Genomic DNA, 25,263 nt, shown 5'->3' with positions numbered 1-25,263 from the left:
TTGTAAGGAAGTTTAATTTAATTTTTTCTTTTGTCTTTGTTCTCCACATCAATGAGAAAATTGGTGAGTGTCCAAACTGTTTATTATGCATGCTTAGGTTAGAGGGACATGGAAACGTCCAAATAGAATCCATCTTTGGAAGCAGGTAGTTGTAGCAAATAAAAGGAGGTACCAATCATTATATCCCCACAACTGGATTGTCATTAGCTATTCATTTAAGAATAACTAAATAGTATAAATTAGTCAACATAGGGTTCCTAGAGCTCATTCTTCACAGATGACATAAACTGGATAATGAAACAAGTTAGAACACTATTTCCTTAGTGTTGGTCTGCAAAGCAGGGTACTTTAATTTTGTACAGCCCAGAGCTCATTTCAAAATATGACCAAATTCTTTTCACATTCATTCCCAAGTTTCCACTTCTTTACTTCCTCTTTGTCTTATAACTCAGAACAGGATTTATTTTTCCTTCCCACATTAGTAGACTTCCCTTCCATCAGGAATGTCTCTTTGTCTCCACACCACACATGGTTTCTCCCTTCCCTTTCAATGAGAACTTTGGGGCTTACATTTTGAATTATTTCTCCTACTTTTACATCCACCCTCTCCCCTCTCACTTTTGTCCAACAGGCAGACCATAACATGTGATGGGAAATGGGGGACAGAGGTAATTTATTCAGAGGCTGATTTTGCATGCTTTTGACTCTTCCTTCTTTGCACAGCAAAGTTCTCTTGTTAGTGATTCACAGCATTGTTACTTTCAATTAAAAAAAAAAAATAAGCTCCCCTTGGAGAGTTATTGATGATAGGAACTTAATTTAACAATAAAAGAAATAATTTGTGTTCTTACAACATTTTTCCTGAAAGAATTCCAAAGAGCTCTGGAAATACTACCTAGTTCTAATTCCCACAGAAAACACCCTTGTTTTCTGTTTTTAGGTGGAAGGGGAGTTTCCAATACCTTGCTCCCAGTAAGAAGATAGAGTGTAATTCCCAAGGGGGGAGGGCGAAGAAAACCTCTCCCATCCCCCACCACAGGCCTTGCAGCTTCCAGCGGAGTAAACCCCTTTGCATTGGGTGGCTGGTGTAAGGCACCTTCCGATTCCTAACTGCTCCTTCAGGGCTTCTGTTATGCAGCTGACCCATGGATCTTGAAGGGTTAACAGCCTGGGTTGCTGTTTAAAAAAAGAGAAAGAAAAGACAAAGAAAATGTGTAATTCTGTTAATTTTTTCAAAGTGGGGACTGGAGAGTGTTCAAGAATAAAAAATATTTGCTGAAACAAGATACTAGTGCCTGCTTTAAATCATCAAAAATTAGATCTTTAAAAAACTACGCAAATAATTATATGCAATAAACAACATAGGACGCAATTTTATACAATGGCAATAAAAGCTGATCCTACAAACAGAATTATCTATATTAAAAAAATTAATAGATAAAAAGTGTTGAGATTAAGAATCTGGAAAATAATTCTCACAGTCTTATGTTGTTTCCTAGATTAAGTCAATGGCAACTTAAAAGACTTATCCCAAGAGGAAAAGTAACTATCAAAGGATAGAAAAGACCAAATGTGGAAATGGAGCTCATTGATTGAGAACACTGAATTTTCTTCAAGGTTCCTACTGAAATTGTCCCAGGAATTGGGTCCACAGAAGGCCATTGGCTGTGTCATAAATATGCCATGAAGATGCACAAATGAATTGTGTCTTTTCACAACGTCAGCTTTGTCCAGTCATAAAGCAAAGTTGACCACCATTATAAAGCAGGTTCAGGATTCCAAACTCCATGACATTTCACCATGTGATTAAACTTGTCTTCTTACACAGCACACAAAGCAGACCATAAGACAAACCACATAACAAACAAGATAACACAAGGGTCTGGGAAGTAATGAACCAAAAGCAAAATCAGTCTGTGGGCATGCAGTAGAGATAAGGCCTCAGTCTGGTCCAGGTCAGCTCTTGGCACCTACTGCTTATTAAGTGCAAGCAGTGGAGGATCTCAATTCTATTCGGGAATCCATTGGGCAGAGCCTTTGGTCGTGTCTGAAGAGTCTGACAGTTTGCTGCAAAAATCCTCCCCTTTTTAAAGGGATTTCATTGGTCTTGGGCCCCTGCAGACCTCCACTGCTTCTGCTTGTTATCAGTTCTGGGTGCCAGCTGATGCTGGTCCTGGTGATATCTCTCACCTTTACTTGTGTCATTGCTTGACACAGGCTCCTGCTTGACATGAGAGACTCCATTTTGCTCCCTACAGGCTGGAAAAGTGGGAAACCAGGGAGATTGTGTCTTACTTCAGAGATAACTTTTAGTGCATCATTATTTTTCCCTGCAAGTATGTGACAGTGTAGAGTACTGTGACTACCAGTACAGCACCAGGATATAAACATGATTTATGGTAGGGCACCAGCAGTTTTTGCCACTATAAAGCTTGCCTTGGATACTCTGGACTGGCCTGTTCGGTGGGAGAGGAGTATGAAAGAGGGGATACACAGGGTGTTCCAGTGTCTTTCTTTTTTTTTTTTTTCAACGTTTTTTATTTATTTTTGGGACAGAGAGAGACAGAGCATGAACGGGGGAGGGGCAGAGAGAGAGGGAGACACAGAATCGGAAACAGGCTCCAGGCTCTGAGCCATCAGCCCAGAGCCTGACGCGGGGCTCGAACTCACGGACCGCGAGATCGTGACCTGGCTGAAGTCGGACGCTTAACTGACTGCGCCACCCAGGTGCCCCAATGTTCCAGTGTCTTTCAATAGCTGCACCTACCCCATTCAAAGACACATTCTGAAGAATATCCCTTTCTCAGATCTCTGAACATATTTCCTTCATTTGGCACCTTGAACTGGGACATCATCCTTGGATGTCTCCTGGCCACTGATCTCACAGCTTGTGTTCATCTTAAGCCGTTGGCTTGCCTTTCTCTTGGCATCGCATTAATAACTATTCTCTCATTGCCACACTTGTCTCACTTCGATTTGGCCTTCCATCCAGAGCACAGGCCCCTTTGCTTATGTTCCAGCCTGTGGGCACTCCTCTCAGCTGTTGGCCTGGCCTTGAGGACCTCTAGTGTTTGAGCATAAGCAAAGTGACACCATCTGGAAATGTTCATTAATGCTAATTTGGAAAACCGGGACATTTTGTTGGAAGGAGCCAAATACGACATACTCATGCACATTCATACATTCACTTATTAAGTAATTCAGGCACTGTCTTAGGTACTGGAGAAATAGACATGACCTAGAAGAGGAAGCAACAGATACATGCATGACCTAAATAATCCCAGGGCTCAGTGTAGCTTATCTCTGTGCGAGAGGCACAATATTCCGATATTTATTTATGTTTCTCAAAGAATATTAAAGGAGTCCCGATTCAATTCCCCATATTTAGAGATTTTGATTATTACCCCGAGGCTTTCATATGCTAACCCTCCCAAGCCCTTTCCATGCCTGTTTTTAAAGCACCAGAAAAGACCCAGAATTAGGCCAACCCAAACTGTTCTTTGGCACGTGGCAGGGAGGAGATGGGGAGTGAGGAGCATTGACACAAGAATATTTCATCTTCATTATACGTATAATCACCTCATTACAATGGTAAGTGATATGATCAACCATTGCTACTGGCGTATGCGCAGTGCCTCAGAAACAGGGAAAGAAACAATTATTTCTGCCTTTTGTCTTTCAGGTAAAACTTTAGGAGACATTTGAGAAGTGACATTTGACTGAGGTTTGGAAAGTTGAATCCAACAGGCATAAAAGGGGAGGTACGTTCTAGGTAGGAGGACTAGCACATATGAAGGCAGCAATATATGCGAAGGGGAGGACTTCAGTCCTTTCCAAAATGCCTATAGTGTAGGGTGGCTGAGCTGTACGAGTGATGGAAAAGGAAGATGAAGAGATGGGCAGGTGGTTCAGGCTAAAGAGCTTGACTTTTAAAAAGTATAGATTTTGGCAGCAATTTTGAAAAAGGATTGAAGAAGGGCAAGACTGCAGGCAAGGAGCTTATTGGGATGTTATTTCAGTAATCTAAGTGTCCTTTGATGAGGGTCTGAAACAGGAGTACTGGATAAGGAAATGAGGTAATTGGTCCAAAAGACATTTAAAAGGCACAGAAGTATTAAAAAAATTTTTTTTTTTAATTTTTAGAAGGCACAGAAGGAACAGAACTTCATAACCCATTGTATAATTATAGCAAAGGAGAGGGAAGAGTCAAGGATGTCTGTCTGGTTTTCAGCCTGGGGACGCAGGATGAATTTTGATGCTATTGAATATCATAGCTACAATAGAGTGTTCAAGGGTGAGGGGAAATAAATGTGTTTGAGCACCCATGAAACAACAAGCTGGTGGAGATGGCTGTACATGTAGTGCTTGAAAGACTTCTGAGCTATGGAGCGTATTGGCCAACTGACATCTCTCTAACACTATCCTGTCATGATGAGTGACAGCCTTAATTCTGAAAGTCTCCAGTAAAGGGACTTTACAATCGGTCTTGTATCCACCACTTCTTTATTAGCTCTATATTTTCCCCAGTCATTCTTCATGACCCTAAATTTGTCATGCAGCAGTTAAAAGCCACGTATTTTCTTGCTCAGAAGAGGAAGAGCACATCTTAATCTCTTCTGTCTGGAAGAAATTCTTTCGGTGGAACGACTAATGGCGCAGTCAGCCTCCAATCATGTTTATTTCCCAGCGTATGCAAATTCCTAGTTTTCTGCTTCAGATGTTACAGGCAGTTGGCAGTTACTCTGTTGACCAACAGATCTAGTCTAAAAACAAAAAGTTTTTAGAACTGAAAGGATATGAGAAATTACTGACTCAAATCTCCATAGTTTACAGTTCAAGGTAACCTTAAACTATTTAGGTTGTCTTTTACTCTTACAAAAAGGATGTGTTTCTCAATTCTTAACGTATCTGTGGTTTTACTGGAACATCTCCAAGTTTTCTTCATTCCTCTCTAACTTTGAAACTTGGAGCTTGTGCTAATGAGCGGTATTAACCTACCACAAAATAGAATGACTAAAATTTACCTCCTAGTTCCTGTTGTGCATTCAAGCATCTTTTCTTTTTAAAAACTTTATTGCAAAAACAACAAACATAAATGTAAACATAAATTCAGAAGTCGCCCACAATTCTGGCACATAGTTAAATCAATGTTTTAATTTGTCTATATTATATTTCAGTCCTTTTTCATATATACGTTAAATTTTTATCTATTTTTGTGATATAAAACAATTTTATATTCTACATTTTATATTTTCACTTAACATTATGCCATGGACATCTTCCCATTTAACTGCAATTTCACCACTATCTTATACCCTCCTCCTCTAACATTATAGGGTAAGTCCTGCCATCATGCAGCAGATAGATGCCAATAAACATATATATGGATTTTTTGTTGATGTTGGGATTATAGCTATAAACATTTCACTGTAACTTGCTTGTTTTAAACCACACTTAGTACTGCTTAACCACACTTATTATTTTTAATAGCTTAACATCATTCCATAGTAGGGATATAGCACAATGAATTCAAATTGTCTCCCATTTTTTCTTTCCCACTAACAATAAATGCAACAGACAGGGGTGCCTGGCTGGCTCAGTTGGTAGAGCATGGGACTCTTGATCTCTGGATTGTAAGTTTGAGTCCCACATTGGATGTAGTAATTACTTGAAAATAAAAGCTTTAAAAAATGCAATAAATATTTTGGCATATATTTCACTGCTTTTCTGAGGGACTAATAGTCAACTTGTAGTTGCTAGAAAAGTATACTGGCCAGCAGTATTGGCTTTAGACTGGTGTCCCATACTAGAAGGCAATGCTCTGGTCCTTCTCCAGTTGTGTTCCTCCCTGTGTGGCAAGGAGTCTGTGGCTGAAAGATGTGCCCGATTGTAATCTGTGACCTTCTATCAGACTATTTTGATATCTAAGATGCTGCAATTCCCTACCCAAAAGTATTGACTCTAATAACAGAGCTACATGGCTCATTTTCCTATGTCCATCCACTTGAGGGTAACTTATGCCACCATTGCATGCCACCCCATAGGCCTGAGGGGTAACCAAGGGGCTGAAGGTATAAACAGAGCTTGGTTGTGCCAGCAAGGTATCCATATATATATGTAAGACTCCTCTTGGTGAAGGATCAGGCTGTAGGTAGGAAGAAAATGGAGTGAGTCACGAGCCACAGGTTGAAGGTGGGAGGCTACCTTCCCTATGCTACAATGGTCTGACTTAGAACTCCAACGAAGGCAACATTTTTACATCTAAACCGGTTCTTCTAGGTTGTCGTGAAGGCATATTTGTCAAAGTATGGTGAGAGAACATATTTTATTTAATGATTTTTTTAGTTTGTTTTTTTTTTTTCACTTTTAAGTATTTCAACATCTGGTATAAAAGCTTCCACTTATACTGTTGCTCAGGACCTGAGAATGTTAGAGGCAGGCTTATTGGTGTCTGTTTTGATTGTTGTCTTGTTCTGATTGGTAGGCATTTGTACCATATTGGCTGTTAAATATTTTAAATATCACCCTTGCTTAGCTGCAATTTTATTTCTGCAGCATAGATTCCACAGGGTAGGACTGATTGGTAAAAGGGTTTGTTTAATTCTAATTTTAATTAGTATTATCATATGCCATATTTTATCATTCACATTTAATGTCTTTAAGATCAGGATGCATCTAATAATCAAAGAGAAGAAAGTATTGTATCATTGTTCAATTGGCAGTATTCTCTTCCTTTGATAAAATAATGGTACATCTTTGCTATAGACTAAATGTTTGTGTCCATTCAAAATTCATATGTTGAAATATAATTTCCATCATGATAGTATTAGGAAGTGGTGCCTTCAGGAGGTTATTAGGTCATGAGGCTGGAGCCTTCATGAATGGGACTTGTGCCCTTGTAAAGAGACCCCAGAGAGTTTTCCTATCCCTCCTATCATGTGAGGGTACAGAAACAGGGAACAGGCTCTTACCAGACACCTCATCTACAGCACCTAGTCTTGGAATTCCCAGTTCCCAAGCAGAGAAATGAATGTTGTTCAAGCCACCCAGTCTTTGGGATTTTTGTTATAGCAGCCTAAATTGACTAGACAGTCTTACAATTGCTATCTTAGATTTGATGAAATACAGTATTGTCCTACTGTAGCAGTTCCCATACCCACTATCACTGTAGGAGAGTTCCTGTCTTTTGGCCTGCAGCAGGTGGTATCACTCTTTTTAAAACTTTTTGTCAACCTTTTGAGTAAAAAATAATATAACTCTTGCTTTAACTTGGATTTCCCTACTTACTAGTGATGTTGAGATTTTTAAAAACATACTTATTAAATATTTATCTTTTTGTAAATTAGTTATATGCTTTTTCGATTTTTAAATTGTGTTTTCTGTGTTTGTTACCAATTTATAGATATTATATTATAGACATTAAACTTTGATCTGTCATTCTATTGTAAACAGAAATTATATAGGGGAGAAATGCGATGCAAGGGAATGGTTGGTGAGTCACCCCACAGTGCTAGGAGCCTTGATGTTCAAACCAGTCATTCTTTGACATCTTCCCTCCTGGCTTCCCATGACAAATCAGGAATTCTACATGAACTGTGGGAGATGTGATCCAGTGACTAATGAAATCAGAGGCCTTGGTTCCCCGACCCCTGCTAAGGTTAGATGGGGAGAAACAGAATCCAACAATGTATAAAACATTATACACCCTTACTAGATGGGATTTATCCCATATATCCAAGTTGATTCAATATAAAAAATTAATGTAATACTCACATTAATAAAGGACGAAGGATGAAACCACATGATCAATCATCTCAAAAGCTTCAGTGAAGCATTTGGCAAAATCCAACCCCCTTTAATAATTTAAAAAACTCAACAAACTAGAAATAGAAGGAAACTTCCACAAACTGATAAGGGGCATCTGTAAAAACCCACAACTAACCTCATATGTAATAGTGAAAGGCAGGATTCTTTCCCCCCAAGATCAAGAACAAAATAATGATGTCCATTCTCACCGGTTCTATTCAACATCATACCCGAGCTTCTCATTAGGGCAATTAGGCAAGAAAAAGTAATAGAAAGTATCCAGATTGAAAATGAGGAAGTGAAACTATCTCCATTTTCAGATGACATGATGTTATATATAGAAAATCCTAAGGAAACCACTAAAAAACTATTAGAAATAATAAACAAGTTTAGCAAGTTTGCAAGATACAAGATAAATTTTTATAAATCAATTGTATTTCTATACATTAGCAATGAAAAATCTGAAAGTGAAATTAAGAAAACCATTCCTTTAACAGTTGCATCAAAAGGAATAAAATACTTAGGAATAAATTGAACAAAAGAAGTGTAAAACTTGCACAGTAAAAACTACTAAACACTGTCAAAAGAAAGACCTAAATAAATACAAAGACATTCCATGTTCATGGACCAGAAAACTTAATATAGTAAATAGGGCAATACTCCTCAAATTGACTTACAGATTCTAACTGTAAGAGCTATACCTATAAAACCCTTAAAACAAAACATGAGAGTAAATCTTTATAACTTTGAATTAGGAAGTGGTTTTTTTTTTTTACATATGATACTAAAAGTACAATTTTTGTGCCTCAAAGGACACAATCAAGAAAAAAAAATAGAATGGGAGAAAAAATGTGCAAATCCTATATTGATAAGGGACTTGTACCTAGGATATATAACAAGTTTTTACAACTCAACAATATAAAAGTAAATAACTCTACTTTAAAATGGGCAAAGGATTGAGGGGGGCCTGGGTGACTCAGCCAGTTAAGCCTTAGACTCTTGATTTTGGCTCAGGTCGTGATCTCACAATTCGTGAGATCAAGCTCTGCATTGGGCTCTGTGCTAACAGTGAAGAGTATGCTCGGGATTCTTTCTCTCCCTCTCTCTTTCTCTGCCCCTCCCCCACTCGTGCCTGCGAGCTTTCTCTCAAAATAAATAAACTCTAAAAGAGAACATTAAAAAAATAAATAAAATGGGCAAAGGACTGAATACACATTTCTTCAAAGAAGATTTAAGAATAACCAATAAGCACACAAAGCAATGCTCAACATCATTAGTCATGAACCAGAAATGCAAATCAAAACCACAATAAGATATCACTTCACACCCACTAGGGTGGCTGTAATAAAAATAAATGGGAAGTAAGATAAGGGTGTGGAGAAATTGAAACTCATATATTGCTGATGGAATGTTTGGCAGTTCCTCAAAAAATAAATCTAGAGTTACCCAGAAATTTCAGCAATTCCACTTGTACGTATAAACATAAGAAAACTGAAACACAAGTCCATACAAATATCTGTACACAGTGTTCATAGCAGCATTATTCATAACAGCTCAAAAGTAGAAACAACTCAAATGTCACCAACTGATGAATGGATAAACAAAATATGGTATATCCATACAATCAAGTTGTTATTTGGCTATAAAAAGGAATGAAGTAATGATACATGAAAAAACATGGAAAAACCTTGAACACTTTATGCTGAGAAGCCTGTCACAAAGGACATACATTGAATTATTTCATTTATACGGAATGTCCAAAATAGACAAACTCATAATGATAGGAAGTAGGTAAGTGGTTGCCAGGGAAGGCGAGAAGGAGCGGATGGAGAATGACTGTTAATGTATATGGGGTTTCTTGTTCGGGTGATGCAAATTTACCAGAATTAGATAGTGGTGCTTGTTACAGAACTTTTTGAAATCACTAACAATGATTGAATTTTATACCTTAAAAGAGTGAATTTTATGGTATATCAATTATATTTCAATAGATCTGTTATTGAAAAAAAAGTGGCTGCTGGTTTTGGACCACAGACCATAGTTTACCAACCCCCTGTTGCATACAAATATTTACTGTCATAGAAGACATTACCATGCTATGGTAATTAAGATTATGAACTCTAGAGTCACCTAAATTTGAATCCCAGATCTGCCACTAGTTATTGTGTATTGCTGGGGGGTTATAATAACCTCTATCTTCTAGGTAGGGTGAAATGGGTTGATACATGGGAAGCACTCACAGCAGTGCCTGGCACAGAAGAAGTATTCAGTGGGTATGGGCTATTTTTATTATTCACTCTGATTGAAAAAGTAGCTCGACTAATTCGATAAGATGATTTTTATTTGGTGCTCTGGTCAGAACCAGCAGCTTAATAAGAATGTCCTCTGTTCCCCATCCAAGTCACTATCCGATCATGAGGCTGGCAGCCGGAAAAATGAGGATGGATCATTAATATACACTAGAAAATATGTTCTTATCTCTAGGAAATATTGTTAGCACCCTGAAGGGCTTTTCTTTTTCCATATCTAAAATATATTGTGGGAAATTAATTAGTTTTCTCAATCTAATTTCTAGTGTCAGCTGTGACATCACAAAGCAAACTCCCAGATGGTACCAACTGAACCCTTTATCAGCTTTGTTAGCACTGATGCCAAAATGAAACGGGCCCAGCAGCCCCATCAAAATTTACATGCTAATGGGTAGACCCTTGTGAATGAAGTTAAGCAGAAAATGAATCATTAGGTAACATTCCTCTAGCAAAATCATCCTAGGTTTTAAGTAATAATGAAACAGCAAGGAGTAAACTCAAGACTGAAAAAGAATGTAAAATAGAAACATGGCACGCACTTAGAAATGGAGAAATCATTTCTAAAAAAACAAGAAGTTCAAAGGGAAATTATAAACACAAATTAGCTTTCTTTCCTTTTAGTTGAAAATTGAGATTTTCAGGAAAAGTTAACATTTTAAGGCAAATTTAGTTTTCACTTAAAGAGCAAGACAGAATTCCAGTGGTTTTAGTCTTTTGTCTTCTGTGGAAAGCCTACTGCTAAGTATTCAGTTTGTCATTGCTATTACTAAGATGTTTGATCCATACACTCCTTTTGTTCATTCTGTGGCTCTTAACCATCTGTCATGTTTTCTGGAGAGCATCATAAACACATTTAGGTTAAACCATATGGTCATGAAACCTGTCATCCTATTATAATGAAAGTCTGGTTGGTTCTTTTTCTTGTGTTTGTTTTTTTTTTTTTCAACGTTTTTTTTTTTTTTTTATTTTTTTATTTTTATTTTTGGGACAGAGAGAGACAGAGCATGAATGGGGGAAGGGCAGAGAGAGAGGGAGACACAGAATCGGAAACAGGCTCCAGGCTCCGAGCCATCAGCCCAGAGCCCGACGCGGGGCTCGAACTCACGGACCGCGAGATCGTGACCTGGCTGAAGTCGGACGCTTAACCGACTGCGCCACCCAGGCGCCCCTCTTGTGTTTGTTTTTAACAGAAATGCACTTGACCATTCTTCTTTAAAAGCATCATCCTAATCCTGGAACCAAACTTCAGTCTGATAATAAATCAACTCTGAGTCTACAGCAACTTAAAGTAAACAACCTGAATAACAGATGTTTTGAAATGGCCAAATTTTCTCATCAATTTTACTCAAATACTATGTGAAATGGCTTTGGGGCCTTCATTATATTGGCCTCCTCAGTTTTTACTTCCGCACCTCCAATGCTTTTTCCTTCAATCATCCTAAACTACCTACTCTTTAGGTTTGTCATCATCAAAACTGTGCCACCTCTGAAAGCCTTACCTCAGGCATCCCATGTTTAGCTCATCACCTCTGATGCTACAACTCAGCAATTCTTCCATCTTGCCAAGACCTTCAGTTCAGTGACTCTACTCCTTGTTCATTCTCCATAACCTCTCTCATGACTTCACTTCCTTCCTTACCCAGTTTAGAATCCATGATCCATATAACCATATCTATTGAAATCACCATAGTTCCATAGCTCCCTTGACTCGCCTCGCAAAGCTCTATCCCTTTTTAAATCCTACTATGTACTTATTCTATGCCTGTACCCAGACATCTGATGAAAAACCCATCAGGATGACTGGTATCATTTAAATTAATGGTAATAAATCTCAAATGTACTAAGCCCTAATCAGCAATCTTCCTTTGCTGCTACAAAATGTTCCTTCCAAAATTACTTTCCATCGCTTCCCAGACCTTCTTCCTGCTCTCTTCCAGACACTCCCTCAGCATCAATATGATAAAACATGTCCTATCTTAAAAAAACAATACTCTCTCCGGTCTCCAGAGCTTCCTTCAACTACTGCCTTGCTTTTCTTTTTCCCTTCAGCTTCTCTGCTTTCTTTATCTCCTCATCCTATCCTCTGGATTGTTGCCCCCACCACTCTGATGCATCTGTTCTTACAAAGATCACTAATAAATTTTATGTTGCCAAACCCAACGTCACTCTGTCATGTCTTATTTGAGTTCCCAGAAGTGATTGAGACCATAGATACAACTGAAGCTCCTTTTTCCATGACATTCTTTTCCAGGTTTTAGAGATACCTTGTTCTCTTGCATTTCCTCCTCCCTCACTGGCCATTCCTTTTTGATGTTCTCTGCTAGGTCCTCTCCTCTTTCTGACCTCTAAATGTTGGTGTGCCCATGGTTCAGTGTCCTTCTCTCTCCCTATTACTCCCAAGGCAATCTCCCATGGTCATCTATAATTTCACATGACCCAAGCCCCAGCCTCTCTGCCAAACTCTAGACTATTTACTTGACATCAAACCATCAGTAAGGTCAGCCAACTCTACTTTCAAGAATACTCCAAAATTTCCTCATTCTCTCCATTTCCCTTGTTGCCACACCATTCCAAGCCACCATGTTTACTTGTCTATTCTATTGCAGTGGCCACTGAACTGATCACTAGGGTTCCTCTCTTTCTTCCTTACAGCAGCTAGAATGATCTTTTAAAAACAAAATAGGACCACAGCCATTTTTCTCCTTAAATTTCTTCAGTGGATTTTTATCACATTCAGAATAAAATAGAAACTACTTCTTCTGGCTCATAAAATTTAATAAGATCTGGCTCCAGATTGCTGTTGAGCTCATCTCCTACCCTACAAGTCTGTAGCCACACTGGCCCCATTTCTGTTCCTGGAACATACCACATTCACTCCTGCCTTTGGGTGTTGGCACTGACTGTTCTCTTTCCTCTGGTCTTTATATGGTTGGCAACTTGTCATTAAGATCTGAGCTTAGATGTTTGTAAATCTTAGGAATCCCGACTATAAGAAATGTGAGTTATTCAAGTTCTCAAACTTGCTGGGTGCTTTCAACTGAATATAAACATGGGTAAGTTTTTTTTACTCCAAGTGCCACTTCACTTCACTATTTTTTCCTTGAAAATTATAAAATCCTTCTAGAATTTAAGTTTGCTTCATTAAATCGTCATTTATCTTTGTGGTGGTAGCCACAAAGATTAAAAAAAAAAAAAGTATCCTAGAAATTGTGTCTACCAATGCCTAGAGAACATGAGAGAACGTGAGACAATAGTGCTTTGTTGCCAGATCTTGCTATGTGACTGTGGGCCAAGTGCCCCATCGTTGTGAACAGGACTCCCCCACCTGGACGTAGATACGATCATACCCTGCTGAAGACAAGGAATGTATATCTGCCTACATGCATTTGTGTATTTAATAACAAAAGAATTAAGTGTCTCAATTCTGCGCAGTAGTTTCTCCTCTCCACTCACTTGCATGTGCTCTTTTCTGGAAAAACACACAATCAGGGACCATGTTGTCAACATTGCTTCTGAAATTCTTTTTCTTTTTTTTACAATTTATTTTAATAGTTTATTTATTTTTGAGAGAGAGAGAGAGAAAGGGCATGAGAGAGGACAGGGGAGAGGCAGAGAGAGAGGGAGACACAGAATCCGAAGCAGGCTCCAGGCTCTGAGTGGTCAGCACAGAGCTCAACATGGGGCTCGAACTCCGGAGCCATGACATGAGGTCATGACCTGAGCCAAAGTTGGTTGCTTAACTGACTGAGCCACCCAGGCACCCCTGAAATTCTTTTTCTTAAACTTGTAAGTGCTCTTTAACAGGTATACATATTTGAGCCTGTTTATGCAATTCCTGTGAAAAAAGAGTTAAAAATATGGCTGGCTTCACAAATAACAAATCGATGAAGAAATGATTCAGCAAAAATGGTGAGGAGGCGGATGCGTTGTGAGGTGGCAGAGCACCAGCACTGAGGACAGGGTGGTCACACGCTGGGCTTGGTGGGACGTTTGGTGGTACCCCTGGCCTAGTAAATGCTAATACAGTAAATGCTAGTAGCAGTTTACTCCCACCCACAGTTACTGGGCCAGCCCCAGAGCTCATGTTTCCAATCACCCCCTGGAGTGCTTGAAAATTAATGAATGGCACAAGCCATTATCTTTGCTGCTTTATATTTTACAGCAAATGTATCTTCAGTATGAAATTTGCCAGAGACAATTCATAGAGCACTTTGACCCACAACATTTTTTATGTTATGTTAATAGCTTTTTAGTTGAATGCCTTTGTGCCTTGCAAGCTAATTCTGGAACACATAAAATGTGTTCAGTGAGGGGCGGATGTACCAGGATCTAAACCTGCTGAATGGAATTAGAAGGATCCTTTGACAAGCGGTTTGGAGACAAAGTGCACCAGCAACGTTCAACAATACAGCTACTGTAGCAGAAGCCATCGGCTCCTTTCTGCTTGCTTATGACAGCACACGTGAAATTAGGGGATCCCTATGTTTTTCTTGAATTTAGGAAGTCAAGTAAACAATTTCCTTAGCAAGACTGGGAAGAAGTTATTCTAGGAGGATGCTATGCTCTGGAAGGACATTGTGATAGATCCAGTGAGATAAATAGCTTCCCAAATAGTTCCCAGTGATTACTGCTTCTTGGTAGTCAGACCCTTTGGTCCCTTGAACATGGAACAAACTTAGTGATTTGCTTCTTATGAATAAAATATTATGGAAAAAATAACGAAATTTCACTTCAATATTCAGTTTAAAAGCTGTCACTTCTGGGGCACCTGGGTGGCTCAGTCGTTAAGCGTCTGACTGTTGATTTAGGCTCAGGTCATGATCCCACGGTTCGTGAGTAACAGTGCAGAGCCTGCTTGGGATTCTCTCTCTCTCTCCTTCTCTCCCTGTCCCTCCCCATCTTGTTCTCTCTCCCTCTCAAAAAAGAAAAAAATAAATAAAACTTAAAAAAGCCATCACTTCTGTCTTACACTTTCTCCTTCTGGCTTTTTTCAGCTTGCTAGCTCTAGTGAGGTAAGCTACCAGGTTGGGACCTGGCCCTGTTGGGAATGGAAAAATTTGGCATGGAATTGAAGGCAGTGAAGAGACATCAAGAAACAAAAGCCCTCAGTCCAACAACCCATGAAGAATCTACCAACAACCATATGAGTGAGTTAGAAATGAATCTTTCCCCGGCTAACACCAAGATTACAACCCATGAGGGGCCCTGCGACAGAAGACCCAACTAAACCGTGCCTGGACTCCTGACTCTCAGACACTGTGAGATAATACACATTTGTTGTTTTAAGTCACTAAGTTTTGGGGTAATTTGTTTCACGGCATTAGGTAACTAATATAGACACTCAGCTCTCAACTATATGAAGTACCTACCTGTGGTATGACTCACGCTTCACAGTCGTCCAGAATGAAAAGCACCAACATTTGTATATTTGAATAAGGAGTGAGACACTGCAAAGTACAAAACCTCCCTAAACATCTCTAGCAGGAACAACCCCAACAATCACAAAGCATTATTGCCAGGATGGCATAAAAGAAAGAACATCTATAGGCACAGGTTGTACATTCAGATCATCAATTATACAAATTTGAGCAAATTATGTCATTTCTCTGTAATCCAGTTTCTTCATGATGGGATTGGGCTAGACTGTAAGAACTGCTAGCACTCCAGAACACTGTGCTTTGAGGAACTCCAGAGGGCCCCACCCCAGAGTCTCTTTCTCTTCAGCTGGAAACGGCGTCCCTGGGAATTTGTTCCTTAATGCTTCTAAGGACTGTCCCTGAAATTATTACTTAATGGGAGGAATTCTGAATGTGAGAAAGAGAGAAAATTCTATTGAAACCTCTGAGATAGTGCAGCGAGGTGGGGCCTTGTATTGCAGTGCAGCAGTTGAAGGGTAATGGTGGCAGCCACAAAGATAAGTGTGGTTGATTTCACAATTTTGAGGACCTAGTAGACTTCCCCCTTTCTGAGATATGTGATTTACACAGTCACATTGCCCCTCTCACCGTGAGTGCCTTAGGAATCTAGAGCAAGCTCCCATTCAGTCAGAGCCACTGTATTAAATCTTATGGTTCCCATATTTGTACTCTTTTTCTGTCCTAATTTTTCTACTTCCAGTTTATCACGTGTCCTTTGTTGCAGGCCAGCTCAGATCCTTTGCCAAAAAAATTGGAAGCACAAATAAATATAATAAACACGATTATACATATTTAACTTTTCCCCCTTTAACTGAGTTGATATAAACAGACATAGCAAGTCTGGAAATACACTTCTATCTTGATTGTTAATTTTCAAAATTTAAGGACAATTTGGCTTCGGTGGCGATCAAGATTTAAGTTAGCGGAATAATTGGTAAAATGAGCATAAACTGGAAAAATTAAAGACAAACACAAATTGTAACAATATTTGTACCGTTTTTATTTGTAAAAATAACCATCTGAATGCATTTCCATAGTATATTACAGTTAAGTACTTCATTACATTATTAGCATTCAGTAGTTGAAAAAGTATTAAACTGTGCTTGAAAAGATTCAGATTGGTTCAAAGTCATTCACTGAACTAAAAGTCATTGTCTTCATTTTTACAGTCATGACATTTACCAGAGTCATTCAACTCCAATTTACATAAGAAAACATTACAGACAAAATCCCACTGAAATCATCAAACAGTATTTTATGAGATTACAAATATGTTATGCAAAATATAACACTGGCACCAGATTTGTATCATCGTGCTTTGCAAAGATATATTGCACATGCTAAAGCATAAAATATGTAGACGAAACTACCAAACAAAAGATATTTGCATTGAATTTTTAGATCACTGCATAAGAAACGCATAAAATTACATTTTTACACACACTCAGATTGTCACTATCTTAAAACGCTTTTCCCCTAGAACATTGACCTATGGTTTACAGTTTTGTAAGAAGAAAGCATTTTAGCACTGCAAAATTCAACATAATTCCCATAGAAAACTTCGGCATTTTCATTTCAAAGCAGGTAAAGGGGAAATAGGAAAAAAAGACACTTTATACATTCAAAGAAAGGCTGAAATGAAAACTCACTGGTATTATATTGCTCCGATAACACTCAAACGAAAAAAATACAAAACATTTCACAGAACATTTTCAGAATATACAAATATAAAAAGGCACTCTAACTTCATATTACAAGACAAAAAAGGGGGTGAGTTCTTCAACCAATGCAACAGATAAGCAAACCAAGTTGCTCAACAGTACAAAGAATAACGAGTGCAGCAAATCCATTTGATGTTCTTATTCTAATCTTATAATAAAATAAAAAATCAAGCAGCTGTTTACTGCCTAAAGTACCAAAACATACTATGGTGCCCTTTTAGTAGTGATAAATAGAAATCCCCTGAGCTTTTTACTGTAGAATCATAGCAGATTTTAGGCAATTTGGAGATAGTAATGTATTTACCAAGGATAGGCAGACACGGCGAATAGGTTAAGTGCAATGAAACATGATCCCTGTGGCTGTGGTTAAAATACAGTCCCAAAACAACACATTTAGGTAAAAGCGCTAAACAGCTAAGACTCAGTTAAAAGCATAATTATTTGTTTCTTAGAAAGCTATGCTGCAAATCTAGTTTTATTTCTACGAGATGTACTTGAAACACACAGAACTCAGAGTTTTAAAAGTCATTTCCTAAAGAAAAAAATTTGGGCTTGGGGAATGGAGAAACAGAGGGAGTGTGGGAGAGAGATCTGATTCAATGAACAATTCAGAGTGAGCATGATTTCGTTTTGTTCCTTTGTCCTCCCTCTAGCGGCGAGAGAGGGGAAAAGTCAAAATGCAGCTACATGGAGAGAAATGTCCATGGCCGCCACCGCTTTGCTGCAACCTTCCTTGTATCTCTAGGCTACTCTGCAGGAAAAATGTGAACGCTGCTTCACCCACTAAAAGCAGGCATTTCCTTTCCTGCTTTAAATGCCAATGGAGCAAGATTTCCATTCACTTCTAGAAAAGACACCACAGTATATCGTGCTTTTTTTTTAGCATTGGATCTCCCTTACTTTCAGTGTTTTGGAAAAGACAAGGTCATTATTGCTCATTAGCAATTTATCTACTTTTTAAAAATTCATCTTCCCTAAACAAACAAAAAGGACAGAGGAAGGAGGGGAGCACAACACCAAGAATTTAAAAAACAATGTTGGTGGTGTCAAAAATCGTCAGTGGAATTAATATCAATTCTAGAAGTCCTTTGAACAAGTTCTCATCTGTGAAGAACCCAACGTGAGTTTTTAATTAAATCCAGAATATTAAAAGAGTAAGAGTAAAGTCTTTTACAGTTAGATGAAAAATATAATACGGTATGTGTATTTGATCCAGATATGATAGAACACTGTTTTAAAAATATCTCACACACGCTATAAAAGAGAAATTTCCAGGGTGAAAATGGAACTGATTATAAAACGTCAGAGTCCCGCCCGAATGCAACACGTTTCTCTCCTGTTTCTTCCTCAAGCAGAAAATAGCACTTGAGCCGGTGATTTGTATTTCTTCTCTTGGTACATGGACTCACACACTGATATCATTTCCCATTCCGTTTGGGGGACCACGTGAGATTTTCAGCGTGTTCAGAATAGTTCCTGCATCTTTCTTTGGGCCACCTTTGTGCATATGATCCACCACCCACCTGAGTTTTCATCTCGCAGAAGAGCTTTAAGGACGGCAGTGTCTCCTAGGCTCTCAAGGCTGGCTACAGACTGGGGCTGAGCACTGGATGTCGCACCCCTCTCCAACCGACACGGAAGAACCTGAGGGTCGGCTGGCAACCTTAGCAGGGGAAATGCTGGGCTTGGCCCACGACTGCTGGCTAGCCCAGAGAGGGTCCGGAGGGTGTTTCTGCTTTTTTGTTACTCCAAGTCACGCACACAGCAATTAACACAGAGGACAAACAACGGATGTTCCTCGACATTTGTTTCATTTCAAATAAATACAAACACATTTACATCAAAAGTATATGAACATTTTCTCTAGTTTGGCAAAAAAAAAAAAGCCTTGGTCAACACATCCTCAGTTACAAATGTTAAGCCATCAACTAGAAATCTGTGTCTTAAGAAATATAAAATACAACAAAGACTGTTACACAAAAAGATTACAGTTGAACTCCATAGAAAAGCTACTTCAGTTCTCATTTCCATTTTGGAGGAAAACAATTAAATTCTTCCATTTTAGACTGAAGCATTTTGGTCCTCACGTATAGCTGGTTGATGAACTACAGATATATATATATATATATATATATATATATATATATATATATACACACACACACATATACATATATGTGTGCATGTGTAGGTGCATAATGTTTAAAGAGTTTCATTCTTCTTTTTGTACAGCTATTCCAGGTGCAGAACGGGGTCCATTTGACCTAGAAGCTTTGGCAGAGGGAGCAGACGCAGTATTCACTATGTTGATTTGATCATCAAGTAACTATCAGTTGGCTTTAATTTCCACATCACCCATTTCTACTTTCTGCTTTCACCTCCTTTGCTTCCTTCTGTAGTCACACTTCCACTCACTTGGCATGACCTTGACTGAGAAGCTCATTTAACGTTTTACTACTGATAAACAAGGTCGATGGTTCTGATGTTTTTTAAAAAGTTAGCATTCTGGTTTAAGGATGAATTAACAAATAAATAAAGGGTAGTTTCATATTAAATTTGCATATGTCTCAAAGTTTTGGTGCAATACAACTTTTCACCTGAACTTTTATTACATAGATTTGGATTCAATCAGTCGGGTGAAAACTACTCACAGACATGTTACAGGGAGTATTCGGTGCCATATTTGTGTTAAGTGAAAAAAGCAACTTCAATTTTCAGTGAATTTTTCCATTCATCTGGCAACTTTGACAAAATCCTTGGAAAGAAGTTCTGGATATTTAAGTGTGTATTATAGAGAAGATATATGAATAATTGGACTCCCTCAAAAAGATTATTACAGGCATCATTTCTGAAGATGAACACCTTTACCTTTGGCTTCTAGTAAGGAAGTAAACATCAAAGTGAGAAGAGATTTGAGGCAATTCCTATCCATACCTTCCATCCCCTTCCAGGGGACATGAATGTCATACTGATATGCTTCTTAGAACTCACAACTGGGTGAGTATATGAAAAAAAAAATTCTTTATAGAGAACCGCTCCCTCTCAATTGCATTATGCCAAAAGAAAAAGAATTAAATGCATTTTTTACTTCTTACTTAAAATGAGAGGTAGACTTTCACAGAAGTATCTTAGATCTAAGGAAAACATAAAGACAAATAAACATTGGCGCCCATCTGTGTGAGTGCTTTGTCCTACAGCCTAGCTGCCCTCTCTGGGTTTGATTAATTCCTTCTCTACAGGCTTCTGGAAGCCCAGGCCCATGATAACACTTGAACACAACATAAACCTGGAAGTCAAATTTCTTTCCCTTCTTCCATTATGGGTGATGAGGGAAAAGCTTCTACAGTCCAAAGTCAAAACGTTTCTGAATCAGAATCATTTTCATTGTACCCGTCCTCTGAGCCTACGTTGTTACTGCACAGGCTAACCATGCTACCCAGATTGGAGAGGGTCGTCCTGCTCAAATTGTCTTTTTTAAAACAAACGAAGTTGACAGCCGTCATTGTACTGGGAGGAGAAAAAGGCATCATGGTAGCCAAAATGAGGGCCAGGCAGTCAGCCACGTCTTTGTTAGGAGCGCAAGCCAGGGCCGGGGTATGACCTGGGCGTAAATGCAGACAAGGCAGTGGTTAGTCCAGGAAATCCAAAGGCGCCGTGAGCATTCCACAGTACATCTCAAACGACCTCACACGTGGAGATGTATGTTGAGTTAGAAATCATGCCAGGCAAAAAGAGGAGTTACTTCCCATGAGTCATGCTAGGGGTGAGGCTAGAGGGAACTGGGAGGGGGAGACACTTCATGAAGGGTTTTGGGGTTTGTTTTTGTTTTTTCAGTTTACATGACAACAAGCACTATGTTATCCGAAGTTAGGCAGAATTCTAGTCTTCATCTAGTGAACAGAAACACAAGGGGGCAGGGATGGGACACAATTCCACACAAAAAAACCAGCAACAGGACAACCACAAAGGTGTTTCCACTTGAGAGCACACGCACACCATGCGCCTCAGGCCTGGGCCAGAGCACTCTCATTCTGAGAACAATGACTTTCCATCGTAGGTAATCGTGTGTCAGGTTAGGAGAGATACTGAAGATCAGATGTCCATAAAAGTGACTAATTCAGATTTGTTGCTCTGTATATATTTATATAAAGTCTATACCAATTAACTAGTTCTAGGAAAATGGAATCATTTGAGCAGATCAGACACAGGAAAGCACTGGTTGTTTGTGATTTGAAATTTACTATCAATTAGCGGAAATTTAATAGAATTTAAAAAAATACCAATACCACCAATCAAAGTCCCAAATCCCAACTGTGGGAAAATGACTGTCGAGTCATGTCATTCTCTACCATTTAGACTTGATGTGTCCTATCCAGAAGAGAAAACTATCTCAATACGTGCAACAGGTGCACGGGGAGGTAGATAAATTCTTTGATTTAATTACTATCCCTATCCAGCCTTTATTCTACTGACCTGAAAGGGTTAGCCTATCTTCTCTGTTGGTAAAGTTCCTACCACCTCTCCCTCATTCATTCAGAGGAACTGGCTTAATAAAACCCAACCTTTTGTTGTTTTATCAACGCTTGACCTAATTTCTGCTCCTGCCCTCCTTCCCCCAACAGATTATTCCTCTCTCTAGTAAGAAAACCAATAAAAATAGACAGGTATGATTTATGATTGTGCTGCTGTACAAAACTGCCCCAAATTGTTCCCAGGCCTTTGGGATACAGCTAAGCTCTAAGAAAGGCCTCAGTTCCACTAACCCAGGCCTCCCATTCCCGAGGTTACTATTGGCAGGACAAGCCTCAAATGCAGCAGGCTTACCCTGGAGAAAGACAAAACTAATTTATTTTGATCTCTTTTGGTCACTTTGGAGAAAAACTGCATGCCAACCCTAAGATACATAATAGGGATAAGAAGGTGAGGGGGAAGGGGGGGGGTGGGACAACCAAGGAGATGGAGAAATAGAGAACTTTCTGCGCCTCCTAGATGAGTCAGGTTGGGGAAAGAGCGGGGGGTACATGCTAGGATAAATGGGGCTGCAAAACAAAAACTAATAGGAATTAGCTAATGTCATATGGCTAATGCTTACTTCTGAGAAATAGGCATGGGCTGCTAGTTCCAATACCTGTAATAAGCAGTTAATTGAGTTACATTAATTATAATACTTTATAAATAATAATGCCACAATTAATGCCACATTAAAAATTACATCGTTCATAAATATCCAGAAGTTCGTCTTTTGTTCCCCGCGGTTTATAGGCCTTGTGCTTAAAATGGTAGTTTAACACAATTCTGGTATTCATAAGCTTTCCAAATTTCTTAGGAAGCAGAGTAGAAAGCTTCTGCTAAGAGTTAAGAGTTAGTTCATTTAGAAAAGGAATGTTACATAGATCAGGAGAAGCTTTCAAGCCTAGAAATTAATTAAACAATATACTCATGTTCCCCAAATATCCATACTGAGAATATGAGTTTTGATCTGTTCTTTAAAAAAAAAAAAAAAAAAAAAAAAAAGTTTGATCTCAGAATGAACTGAAATACAAAGACCTGGGTTTTTCTTTGAGCCCCTGAGCATGCACTAATGACATGGATAGTCTCTAACTCTTCAGTGTATGCAGTTAGAAGTTTGAATGCCTATTTGAAAGCTTTTCAGTGTGTCTAAAACAGTTTAACCACCACGCTGAGGAGTCAGAGACCAGCTGCTGGCATTACATGCAAAATGGAAGGCACTGGTGGGCTACAGGTAGACTACGTATTTTACAAAGACAGACAGGACAAATTATCCTTGTTTGATTCCTCACACACAGAAACTTCCAAGGGTAGAGAATTCTCACTGCCTTTTTAATGAGCTTCTATCTTTCTCATCTTCCTCTAGCTTCACAGCATAGGTAAGGTACCTGTGGTGATTGCTTACTTTTTCCACTTACCATTTTCATCTATAGCGAGTACACAGGCCCCTTTGGCCAACAACTCCTCAACTACCACCTTCAAGCCATTTCGTGCAGCCACGTGGAGGGGTCTGAAACAAGACAACACCTAACGTCACCTGTGATGCATATTTGTATGAGAATGTGTCGTTTTGGGTAGCTGAATTGCTAAAAGGAAAAAAAAATACTTAAGAATCTATAAATAGTACACGAATATTTTTATTTTTAAAAATAAAAATATTTGCCAACTAAATATTTTCCAGGTGCTAATGATCCAACTGTTCTTCCATGTTGGTCCAGATTTCTCTGCAGATACTACAAATACTCTGCATCTTAAACAACCCTAATAACAGTACATAGGGAGTCAGAAAAAGAACGCAAGCTCTGGCATGTTTTCTAGAAGGTTCTTTACCCCTTGCTTTCTACTCTAGCATTTGAATGACTGTTTCACACTGTCCATCAACATGATTGGTATTAATATCACTCATATATATTTATCTCAAACCTCCTTATTATTACTAGATGCACTAAACAATATTTGGTTGAATTTCGAATACCTTAAAGAATAATGTCAAACCCAGTATACTCATCTCTGCTATATACTTCTTAAGAAACTTAATGGAAAAAAAATCCTAATACTCCTTTGCCCTAAAATGCATAAGGAATTTCCTAAAATGGAAAACAAATCAGCCTTTAGGTCTTCCATGCTGAGGAGTACACTGAATTGTATTAAAATGTAATTAAGCCAAATTGCTTAGAAACCCTTCAAATGTATTCGAGGAACCTGATTTATAAAACTGTCACTTTCCAGTAAGAATACATAATGGTAGTGTATTATATTATATAATTCTCTGAAGGCATATCAAAATAAAGATTCTAACTAAAAATGTCTAGCTTGTCAGTATTTGTCAGTATGTGACTGTCAACTTCCTGAAGGAGAAGCCAGGACTATGTCTTTCACCGCTGTGTTCCTCAGTGCTAGACTGGCACACAGCACACTCTTAATATCTGTTGAATAAACGACTATGAAATGAGTATGAATAAACTATGTCCAAATCCAACTGTAGTAGTCACACTTACGTCTGCAGTGCGTTATTTCTTGCATTAATAAGGCTCTCGTCCTGTATCTTGTCAAGTATTAACAAGGCACATTTTTCATGACCCTAATCAAGAAAAAAAAAAATAAGAAACACAAGACAGAAACACAGAAAAGTTCCTGCAAAATTACTTGATTTTGCTTTAAATTTAAAACGAACATTCTTTGCTTCAAAACATTTTATTAAGGCTATTTTCTGAGTAATTCCTTTTTTTTCTAAAAAGCAAATGGTTAAAGGATGCTAGATTCTCAAAGATTCTGGATAAGGTCTATTAGGACTTGATTAATGGAACTCTAATCTAAAATATTAATATTTCTAAGGTAACAGCAGAATTAATGTTCAGAGAACTGAAGGAGATGCTAGTTCAGCAAGGTCAGCTGGTAAACATATAAGTCTGTCAACGTTACTTTTGAAACATATGTCAAGTCCCATCTCCTTCCTCAAGCCCTCAGTGACACTCAGTGACCCATCTACTCCTGAAATTTCCATCACATCTATTACCAGTATCACTTATCATTATGTTGTGAAGGAACTCTTTCAGGAAAGCTCATTCTTTTCTTCCTCAACCAGGGGAAGATATCTTTATATCTTATAAGAGATGGTTGATAATTTTAAAAAATTAATTGATAAGTCAGAGACACTTTCATGACTTCAGGCCTATGCCCTGTTAAGGGGTCATAGTTTCTTAAACGCTTGCTATTCAAAGTGCGTCCCACAGACAAGCAACATCAGCTTAACTTGGGAGTTAGAAATGTTGAATCTCAGGCCTCACTTCAGACCTGCATTGTTTTAAACACTTATTTATTTATTTATTTATTTATTTATTTATTTATTTATTTATTTTGGGGGGGGGGGAGAGAGAATGAGCTGGGGAGGGGTAGAGAGAGAGAGGGAGTCCAATGCAGGGCTTGATCTCATGAACTGTGACCTGCATTTTAACAAGATCCTCTAGTGATTCATTTGCACAACAAAGGTTGAAGATCATT

At 38.5% G+C, this 25,263-nt stretch overlaps 1 protein-coding gene across 10 annotated transcripts in view; it reads right to left on the bottom strand.

Moving 5' to 3' along the window:
• Positions 1–352: 352 nt before the first annotated feature.
• ANKRD44 (ankyrin repeat domain 44) overlaps positions 353–25,263 on the bottom strand; it is a 348,903-nt gene continuing 323,992 nt past the window's right edge. For 3 of the 10 annotated variants that reach the window (XM_058710333.1, XM_058710342.1, XM_058710374.1), the window contains exons 26-29: positions 24,261–24,343; positions 23,181–23,272; positions 22,346–22,381; positions 16,509–20,854 (exon numbers count right to left, since the gene is read on the bottom strand). In XM_058710333.1, the coding sequence (XP_058566316.1) occupies positions 20,607–20,854; positions 22,346–22,381; positions 23,181–23,272; positions 24,261–24,343 (459 nt within the window). In that variant the 3' untranslated portion in view covers positions 16,509–20,606. Of the gene's footprint in view, positions 1,177–16,508; positions 20,855–22,345; positions 22,382–23,180; positions 23,273–24,260; positions 24,344–25,263 lie in introns of those variants that run through there. The other 7 variants (XM_058710356.1, XM_058710365.1, XM_058710385.1 and 4 more) reach the window with 3 other exon arrangements.

This window comes from Neofelis nebulosa, chromosome 2 (genome assembly GCF_028018385.1).
Source record: "Neofelis nebulosa isolate mNeoNeb1 chromosome 2, mNeoNeb1.pri, whole genome shotgun sequence".
Taxonomy (NCBI): Eukaryota; Metazoa; Chordata; class Mammalia; order Carnivora; family Felidae; genus Neofelis; species Neofelis nebulosa.
The sequence above is the reverse complement of the archived record's forward strand: the minus strand, read 5'-3'. Positions and strand labels throughout refer to the sequence as shown.